General features: G+C 37.2%; 2 protein-coding genes across 17 annotated transcripts; both read left to right on the forward strand.

Annotated features, from left to right (window-relative positions):
- Positions 1-660: 660 nt before the first annotated feature.
- On the forward strand, positions 661-3,877 carry LOC105949710 (putative pumilio homolog 8, chloroplastic). Its single transcript, XM_012973031.2, has 5 exons — positions 661-2,152; positions 2,230-2,392; positions 2,686-2,849; positions 2,935-3,193; positions 3,305-3,877. The coding sequence occupies exons 1-5, from the start codon at positions 1,113-1,115 to the stop codon at positions 3,410-3,412; spliced, it is 1,734 nt and encodes a 577-aa protein (XP_012828485.1). The 5' UTR covers positions 661-1,112; the 3' UTR covers positions 3,413-3,877.
- Positions 3,878-4,288: 411 nt separating this feature from the next.
- On the forward strand, positions 4,289-9,628 carry LOC105949621 (protein LNK1). Of its 16 annotated transcripts, none has more exons than XM_088824669.1 (9): positions 4,316-4,656; positions 5,361-5,457; positions 5,785-5,837; positions 6,150-6,733; positions 6,821-7,142; positions 7,318-7,935; positions 8,456-8,604; positions 8,998-9,109; positions 9,201-9,628. In XM_088824669.1, exons 3-9 carry the CDS (start codon positions 5,823-5,825, stop codon positions 9,309-9,311), a joined length of 1,911 nt encoding a protein of 636 aa, XP_088680795.1. In that variant the 5' UTR covers positions 4,316-4,656; positions 5,361-5,457; positions 5,785-5,822; the 3' UTR covers positions 9,312-9,628. The 16 variants fall into 16 exon arrangements, with proteins under 16 accessions (XP_088680784.1, XP_012828382.1, XP_012828384.1 ...); XM_088824677.1 differs by having other exon boundaries at positions 4,431-4,656; positions 5,785-6,058; positions 8,995-9,109; XM_088824692.1 differs by having other exon boundaries at positions 4,431-4,656; positions 5,785-6,058.
- The last annotated feature ends 40 nt before the right edge of the window (positions 9,629-9,668 follow it).

Below are 9,668 nucleotides of genomic sequence, written 5' to 3' on the forward strand. Positions count from 1 at the left end.
TTCGTAATTTGGCTATACCTTATGGGCTTGGTATTAATTTGTCCTAAAAATACAAAAAGAAATGGTCAAGTAAAAAAATTAAAAAATTAAAGAATCTAAATGATTATGGTAGAGGATACCGGGTAAAAGGCATATAAGTAGGGTGTTTTTATACTTTTCTTTTAATAATAATTAAAACTAAATCAAATCAAATCTCTGCCCTTTAAAAGTGGAGATAAATTAGTAAGTTTGTTAATCTATGTTTGAACACACAATTTTTATTTTTAAATGTGATAATAATTATTTATTTATCTTAGTTTTTTTAATTCAGCAGTATAATAATTGTATTTAAGAATTAGAAAATTATATTTTAATAATTGTTTTTGGGTAATAAATGAACTTTTTGGCCGTGTTCTATACGTTTCTGATTTATTAGTATTATTTATTAAAAAATACAAAAGACAAAATAATTTTTGTTTTCATTTTTATAATAATTAAAGTACAACGTTTGAAGAAACAGCGTATCAGTGTCTGTGTGACTGTGAGTGCCGCTAGCTCAGTGTAATTTTTTTACAATTTATTTTGACTCAAAAATTATTTCAAAAAAATAAAAAAAATAAATTAAGAAAACCCTCTATCTCTCTCTATATATACATACATACACACACCTGTATTGTATGTAGAACAAAGAATTAGAGAGAGAAAGCAGAGTGAGTAGAGAGAGAAAGAGAGACTGTTCCTTTTCTCCAGCTTTAATGGCGTGAGAGACCCTTCCAGTGTGTTTGTGTGTGTATTATGTATAAATATATATATATTATATAATATATATATATAATATATATCCAGTACAATGTATATGTAAACCAATCACATTCATCTTTGCATGCTGCACCAACTCCTTTCCCAGAAATTAAAAAAAAAAAAGAAATCCAAAAAAAACCCAAAACCCAATCGAGCTGAAAATCAAAACCCAGATGCTGAAATTCGGTAATCTCTCATGGGTTCTTCCTCTTTGATCGTTTCTTCGCTGTCGGTATTTTGATTATTTTCTTCTGTTGTTGTGTATATATATTAATTATATATATGCAAAATTGAGAAGAATTTTGTAGAGAGAGAGAGAGAGAAAAAAAAAGATGAGGGGCGTGAGTGAATTTGAATTTCCATCGATGAATTTTCCGCCATGGTTTTTTGATGTTGACGATGATGGCCATGGCGGTATGCATGATTTCTTGAAGCATAATAATAGCAAGTACACATACTCTTCTCCATTGACTGGTTTTAACCTGCAACCCGATAACCCGTACCCGTACCCGGCCCATTTGATCTACGGCGGTGACGGGTCGTTGTCCGATTTCAAGAACCCTAATTGCATCAATAATTCCTACGACGATTCTCATTTGTCTCGAGATTTTAGTAGAATGTACATCAGTGATGATAATGATCAGCTGAACCCTGCTTCCAAGACTCCGATTCGGGTTGTTAATCCGACGGGTCTCGAGAATCGGGGGGTAGGGTTTAATCTCGACGGAGGGTTTAATCCGCCCCCCTTGAATTTCTTCGAGGGAGGGGAGACGACGATTGCGAATCTGTCGAGATCGGGCGATTTCTTAACGAGGCCTCAATTTCGTAGGACTACTAGTACTAATGCCCCCCAAGTTGGTGATATTTACGGGCACGCCACTCAAAACGGGGCGAATCCGGTCGAACCCCGCGATTTGTTGTATACTCCGAATGTGGTCCGTTTGATGCCTCGTCATAATGGAAGGAACCAAGTACTACCCCACCGGAGTATCGAACCACCTCCCTTCTTCACGAGGGACGATGGTTTGGCAAGTCATGCTCGTTCGAGGGGGCAAAATGGGAAGAAATCGCAAATAAGTAACCCGAAGTGCAGCTCGCTCGAGGAAGCTCGTGGGTATATATACCACATGGCGAAGGACCAGCACGGGTGCAGATTCTTGCAGAGGATGTTCGACGAAGGGAATTCCCGAGACGTGAATATAATATTCAACGAGATTATTTGCCACGTCGTCGAACTAATGATGAACCCTTTCGGAAATTATCTCGTGCAGAAGTTGTTGGAAGTTTGCGACGAAGAGCAGAGGATGCAGATTTTGATTAGGGTGACTCGATTCCCGGGGGACCTCGTTCAAATCTCTCTTAACACACATGGGTATGTAGATTGTAGAGGTCCATTTAACATTTTTTTTTTTAAATTGGTATTACTATTGATTTATTTTTCGTATGCAGGACTCGGGTGGTGCAGAAGTTGATCGAGACGCTTAAATTAAGGCAGCATATATCGCTTGTTATTTCAGCCCTCGAACCTGGTTTTCTTGTCCTAATCCAAGATTTAAACGGTAATCACGTTGTTCAACGGTGCTTGCATTGCTTTACCACAGAAGATTGTAAGGTAATTACATACCTATTTACACATAATTCACATAGTTAGAAATCGAGAAAAAATATTACGATCGATGATTGCAGTCGCGTGTTTTAGACATTATGCATGTTTTAGATGGATGATTATATCCTCCTTACATTAGACAATCCGACAAATATAAGGCTACAAAATTTCGTATACGTTAGAAAAAAATCGAAGATAATTTGAGTTTGTGCTGCACGAATATCATGGTGCCGAATTTTTTTAAATAAAAAGATTATTATTTTTATTTTAACTATATGTATGTTTGTATATATTTGCAGTTCATTTTTATTGCTGCCACAAAGTACTGTATCGAAATTGCCACGCACCAGCACGGGTGTTGTGTGCTGCAGCGTTGCATCAGTGGGTCCACCGGCGAGCTTCGTAAGAATTTGATTTCCGAGATTTCGGCAAATGGACTTATGCTCGCTCAAGATGCTTACGGGTAACCAAAAAAAAAAAAAAACAGAATATTCTTTATCCGTTTTGCTTCCTTATTTTATATTTAACATCGTTTTCTCGGGTTGTAGAAATTACGTAGTTCAGTTTATTTTGGACCTCGAGATTCCATCTGCTACATCGAAGCTGACGTCTCAGTTCGAGGGGAACTATGTTAATCTCTCTACCCAAAAATTTAGCAGCCATGTTGTCGAACATTGTTTAAAGATATGTAATAACGAAATCCGGTCGAAGATAATCAAAGAATTACTCTCCGCCACTTGCTTCGAGCAGTTGCTTCAAGATCCGCATGCAAATTACGTACTTCAAACCGCTCTTAATTATTCTGAGGTAAACACTATCGTTTTTTTGCCCGTTTGCTGCTAAATCGTTGGTCGAAACCGTCAATTTTAAAAAAAATTATATACTTGAATAAATATATTTATTTGGTTTTGAAATCAGGGTCGCCTCCATAATTCTTTGATCAACGCAATTGAATACTACAAGGAGATCTCGCGTAGCAGTCCCTATACGAAGGGGATTTTCTCTCACAAGCTTTTGAAGAGGTGATTGATTGTGTACGATCGTGCAAAGTGTTTTTGTTGTTGTTCTCGAGCTCGAGCCAAGTTCACAGTCGATTGAAACGCATAATCGAATAATGCAGTATTGGTTCATTTTGTTGTGGAATTGTACCCTCTCGGCATTTTGTTCAATAATTTGGATGTTTATTGGTCTGTTCTACTTTCAAACCGATCAATAAAGATCTAGGTTCAATTTACACACACCAGTGCGGATATGTGTGTAATAAATGAATAATGATGATGTACATGGTGTATTTCACCTGATGTAGCATGTAATAAACTCGACGAGCATATGTGTGCGTGTTGATGATGGTGTTGTTTTTTGGAGTGAAAAAAAGTTTGTTATAATGAAATGTACTATCACAAATGTGGCTTTAAGAGCAAGAGCACAATATATAAGATATGGGAGTATAAACGAAACGAACGATTGTTCATGTTTATTCGTTTTTTTATCGAGTTTTTAAAAGCTGTCTTTGAGATTAATTTGATTAGTAATTGAGTCGAGTTTTGACGAGACATTCGATTTTGTAACCTCAACAAAATCTCCCCTCAACAATTGTCCTCACCAAGAATCGAATATGTAACCTTGACTCTGATACTACTTGTACGACCACATACACCACTATTCGTCGTAAAACGAGTTAGTGATAAAAATGCACATACTCTAATCTTAGTATTGATAAAAAAAAAAAAAGGAATGATAGTAATACTAAATTTTTTTTTTTTGAATGATAGTAATACTAAAATTAAATTAAAAAATAAATAAATATCAAACATTGCATCATAGCCCAAAAATCAATATCGGAGAGGCCCAATAGACGGATCCGGAAACCCGAAAAAGGCGCTGACCAATAAGGGTGCAGAAAGAGATCGTATCAGGACCCGAGCTCTCGTCCACGAGTTGTGATACCCACCAGTCACCTCTGCCGCCTCTATATTGATTTCCCTGCCACGTGTCCTTCCCTCCATGACTGCTATTTATTATTTAATTATTATTAAAATTAATTAAAATAATACTCCCGCAAACCAAAGCCAACTTTTTCTCTGTCACACCTCCATTTTGCACAACTCTGTACTTTCTTATTTTCTCTCTCTAGAATAGAACCTCCTAGATTTGGGGCTCAGAAGAACCAGACTCTTAGGGCTACTAATTTGCTGAGCTGAAGTTTGGCAGATTTCGTTTTCCGGAGTATTGTTGTCGATTTCCTGGCTTGATTTCGATTTTTTTTTCCGGTGAGTTTCCGGCGAGCTTCAGTTAATAAAGCAGTAGCTGTCAATTTTATTTATTTATTTTTTATCTGTTTCCTTGTTGCTTAGCTCGGTTCATTTGTTTTATGATTCCAGATTTGTTTAGTTGGTCTGAGATTGAATCATAGGGGTTGAAGTTTTCCTCTCTCTCTCTCTCTCTCTCTCTCTTCATCCCTTTTTACTTTTTAGTTTTATTTATACTGCAGTCTGCAGTTAAATTAAATTTTTGATGAGTTGGAACTGATTGATCCGTTCTGGATTAGCTAACTGGGATAATTTTTTATTTTATGCTTTTATAATTTTTTTTCTTGTGAGGAGAGACTTAAGTTTTTCAATAGACATCTTTGCTATAATCCTTTGTAGTTTTGCGTTCTGAAAATTCAGGGGAGTGTGCTTCACCTGCTGCTAGTATTACGTAAACTAGTATACATTCAGTACACGGTATTTTCCGAGAAAAAGTCAGTTTTGTTCTTTGTTCTTGTGATATGTGTTATCATCCGGAAGTAGACATTGTTTATTCTATGTTGTTTATTGAAATCAGACAGTATGTTAATTGGTGCAGTGGGGAGTATGGATTGTTTCTTTATGCAAGAGAGTTTAGGTTGAATTTTTCCTCGTGATTTTCTTTGGTTTACTTCTGATATTTTTCTGTTTGGGCTTGTTTCTTTTGTGGATTTTTTTTAATGGAGGTGAAGGAAGAATTGGTTCGCAATCATGAAGACAACTTCATCCAGTTCAAGTGCAGGCTGACTACTTCAAGGAATGTCTGACTTATGCTCTTACGAGGTAGGGCAATTCACATCTAGAACTTTAAGAAAAAATGGAGAACAGTTTATCACTGTGCACAGTGATGTTTCATTTTGTTGGTTATTTTGGTTAGCTATCAGCAAAAGATTCTGAACTAATTAGGAAACTATTGCGTTACTGAAGCACTTGCTTGGCTAACAGATTGTTACATGTTTATTTGATGAACTATTCATAATTCGTCCGTACTACATGTAAAACATAATTTATCCGTAGTGATAGACTGATAGTAGTAAGTTGGTTGTGATTCACAACCTAAGCTGCCCTATTGAGTAAATATTTGACACATATTGGCTAATTCTCTGGCAGGGTAATAGATCCAGGAGTCTCTTTTTGCTCCTCGTAAAATGCATGGGTCAATGGTATACAAAACTCGTTGAAAGAAAGACATGACGAATTTGAAAATGATTTTCTGGTTTTTTTAATTTGACAACCTATATCTGGAGCCATGGCTAAAAGGCTCGACAATATCATTTTTATCCGTGTCTGCATTCATACTCCCCAGACATGCATCAGCGGTATTATATCATTCAGCTAGTTCTGCAGTGGTCACTCATGATGTTCTTGGTCTTGGTGGTTTGATGTAGTACATGGGTTTTAGTATCGTTTTAATTTATTTTATGGTAGTATTTTGCAGTTATTACAGCTAAAAATTTCTCTAACTGCTGTTACAGTTCGAAGACATAGTTTGGGATGACTTTTGCCAGAGTGACGATCATATAGTGCCCCATCCTGGTTCCGGAAGGGCTGATCATTCTGCTCTGGGTGATAGCCATAAGAAACCTCGCCATGAAGCTGTTAGTATTTCAAATGGTACTGGAGATCAATCTTCTGCTGCATATGGTGACCAGGGAAGTGAACAAGGGGGGTTCTCATCTCTGAGTAAAAGAAGGAGCACGATGCTGGAAAATGATTCTTATTCCCCTGCACCAAGTGCTGTGCTTCCTTCTCCATCCGATAGTGATGCGAATAAAGACACATCAAGTTTAGCTTCTGAGAATACCACATCATCAAGTCCTGCGTTCAAAAGTAATAATGCAGACTCCAATCACAGTGAATTTTGTGTAAATGATGCTATTCTTGGTGAACAGACCTCTGCGGTTGATAACAACTCTTTTACCGATACTCTTGGTGACATAACTCTCACAGGCAGTAATCTTGATTTCTTTGAGAATAGAGAGGGCAAAGATTCTAGTGACATGTTGTATTATGGTTGGCCTGAAATAGGAAACTTCGAAGATGTTGATACGATGTTTAGGTAATGCTGAACTGTTTTTATTGTTGACGTTTGTTTTATCGTTGACATTTTGCGTTCTCATAGCCCATTTATCTATGCTCATTACAGGAGTTGTGATTCAGCATTTGGACTTGCAGCAATGAAAGATGACGAGTTTGGTTGGTTTCCTTCAGCAGATAACATAGGAGAATCTGGAGATATTGTGAAGCCAGATTTTAAGTTTCCATATGGTGAGTCAAATCCAGTGAAAAATATTTCGCAAAATCACAACTCTTCAAGTTGCAGTTCTGCCAATGATTCTACTATGACATATGTACCCACCAGGTTCAATCACTCTTCTTGGACCTCAGAGAAATCTGATTCTTGTATGTCTTTTGTGAATGGACCCGCCATGGCTAATAGCGAAGATGGGTTTATCCCTAGACAACAGGTCAGTTCATTCACCGATTTTCAAGCTTTTCCTTGATTTTTTGAGACTTAAGTAACATTTTTTGGTAGTAATGTGGAACACTATACTGTTTATGTTAATCGGGCTTAAAAGCTAACGGTCTTGAAAAGTTTGTCAAACAGTAGGAACACTTCTTAATTTCTTATATGCTTGGCAGATGATGGATCATAAAAAGCAGGTTAAGCTGCAGAACCAGTCCACTGGAAAAAGAAAAGAGCATTACTTTGGAGATAACAGTAACTATATGAGTAACTTGTCCAATGAAGTTGTGCAGCTTCCTCTCTCGTTTATGCATTCAGATAGTAGTCCTTGGTCTGATCTTACTTCAGTAAATCCGACGACATCCGTAGTAAAATCCGAGACTTATGACTTGACATCCCCTTCACCAAGAGATTCCTCACATGCATCCAATCAATCTCAATCGAGTTTCGATGACCCTAAATTTCCACTGGCTGCTCCAGAACAAAGTGGGAGAAGAGAAAAATTGCATACTCATCAAGGTAGTCTATCTTCTGCATATAGCAATAAAAAGAAGGCAAGTGGGACGGTGCAGGCTGTCACAGGGGATACTGGCACTGCAGGAAAAACTGGAGGAAAACAAGTTTGCTATTCTAGAGATGATTCGGACAGTCATAGGGGCACCGTAGGATTCAGCCCTTTAATTCCAATAGAATTAGGTCCGTCAGATATACAAGAAAGGTCTATGAGTTTAGGCATGGATGATACTTCACTCGAAGCAGCTAGTTTTCGCCAGCTTCAGCTTGTTATGGAACAGGTATACCAACCTCGGTATTGTTGATACATTGAAAAATATATCTGACTACATAATTGACTACCAAAAAGTAGCATTGTTGAAGATGTTTAATGAATAGCAGATTAGTAGATTAACTGCTTGTATTTGAGTGCATACAAGTACTGCGTTAGTTGGTGTAGATGGAGTATAAGAGTATACCAAAATTGTTGCTTTTATAGTTTACGTGGTCAGGCTGGGGCATGATTATTTTCTGTATTAGTTGATATTATCCTACAGATATTTGCAACAAAAACAACATGCCTGTTTTGTGCTAAGATCCTAGTGGCAGTGACCTAGTTTCAAAGTTTAGTTGTACAAATGCATGAAGTCTGGCATGCTAATTTTCTGTAATTCAGCATGATTATTCCGAAGAGAAGTTGAAGGACTATCTTGAAATGCATGAGAGAAGCTTATGACACACTCTCTTCTACATTCAATGTGCTTATTTTTTTTAGATTTATATATATGTGGAAACTAATTGTGGTTGGCATTATTGTGCTAGTTGGATTTGAGAACAAAGATGTGCATAAGGGACAGTTTGTACCGTCTTGCTCGGAGTGCGGAGCAAAGAAGTAACCACCTAAACTTGAACGGCAGTTGCGGGGATGAAAGAGAGGCCAGTAAAGCATTCATGGGTGAAGGACCACACAAGTACGACACATATTTCCTGATTTCTTACTCTTTGTTTAGGCCTCATTTGATTAAAAAGATAAGCCATAATCAATTAAATAATTTTCTTATTTGATGTTTGGTTAGTGCCGTGACGTTTTGGATCGGCCCCCAATTATGGAAAATGAGCTCTTATCTTGGCTTATTGGGGGATTGCCCCCCTTAGTCCAATTATACAATCGAGTTTTCATAAGATTGTATAATCTTATCTTTAGTTAACCAAACACGTTCAAAAGAGAAGCTTTTACTACGACTAGCTTGAGTTAAAAAATGTTCATTCATAATCATCAACCTTGATCCAAATATTATTTCTTAAATATTCATTCTGCTATGCTAATGCATCCTCCTTTGCTGACTTTCTATTTGACGCAGCAGTTTCATGGATATAGAGACGGATACAAATCCTATAGACCGTTCAATCGCACACTTATTGTTTCACCGGCCTTCAGAATCATCTGCCATACCTGTGCACGACTCATCATTACCTGTAAGCTTTTGATGCAAAATCCTTTTGTCTTGTATTATGGCAACCCATGCGGTTTCTTAGTGGGCTGTATATTTTCTTGTACCATGACTAGGTTCATGGACCCACCGAAAGTCCACCTGTTATGGTTGAGGATTTGGTTATTTGTGACGAAACTGCAACTATGATGGAGAAGGTCTCCGACGACACTGACTGCAAATGTTAGAGAGAGAGAGTGAGAGGAGTGAGAGAGTTAGAAGTGTTGTGTGCTCATTTGTATAGAAATGGCCACGGGCATGCATGTCAAGTTATCTGATATTATGGTTTTTTTGTTTTTCAATCTTTTTTTTTTCGGGTTTTTGTTTGTCGAAACGATAAGCTGTATATTTTTTTTCGCATAATTTTTCTTTTTCTCTCTACTCGTGTTGCTATACATGTAATTCTGAAAAGCATGTTGCGTTTGCCGGTTACACCTGTAATGGTAGTTTTTCGTATTATCTATTTGGGTTATAATCATGTGGAGGCGAATCCACCCGTTCTAAATTGATCATTGTTTTCAAATTGACCATTGTTTTTCAGTCTT

Source organism: Erythranthe guttata, chromosome 2 (assembly GCF_056151865.1).
Source record: "Erythranthe guttata isolate IM_541 chromosome 2, IM_541, whole genome shotgun sequence".
Lineage (NCBI taxonomy): Eukaryota > Viridiplantae > Streptophyta > Magnoliopsida > Lamiales > Phrymaceae > Erythranthe > Erythranthe guttata.

Coding starts and splice junctions, on each gene's coding strand:
- LOC105949621 (XM_012972928.2), top strand. CDS start 5,434: ATGTCTGACTTATGCTCTTACGAG. Junction 5,458..6,149: donor CTGACTTATGCTCTTACGAG/GTAGGGCAATTC, acceptor CTGCTGTTACAG/TTCGAAGACATAGTTTGGGA. Junction 6,734..6,820: donor GATGTTGATACGATGTTTAG/GTAATGCTGAAC, acceptor TGCTCATTACAG/GAGTTGTGATTCAGCATTTG.
- LOC105949710 (XM_012973031.2), top strand. CDS start 1,113: ATGAGGGGCGTGAGTGAATTTGAATTTCCATCGATGAATTTTCCGCCA. Junction 2,153..2,229: donor ATCTCTCTTAACACACATGG/GTATGTAGATTG, acceptor TTTCGTATGCAG/GACTCGGGTGGTGCAGAAGT. Junction 2,393..2,685: donor TTACCACAGAAGATTGTAAG/GTAATTACATAC, acceptor ATATATTTGCAG/TTCATTTTTATTGCTGCCAC.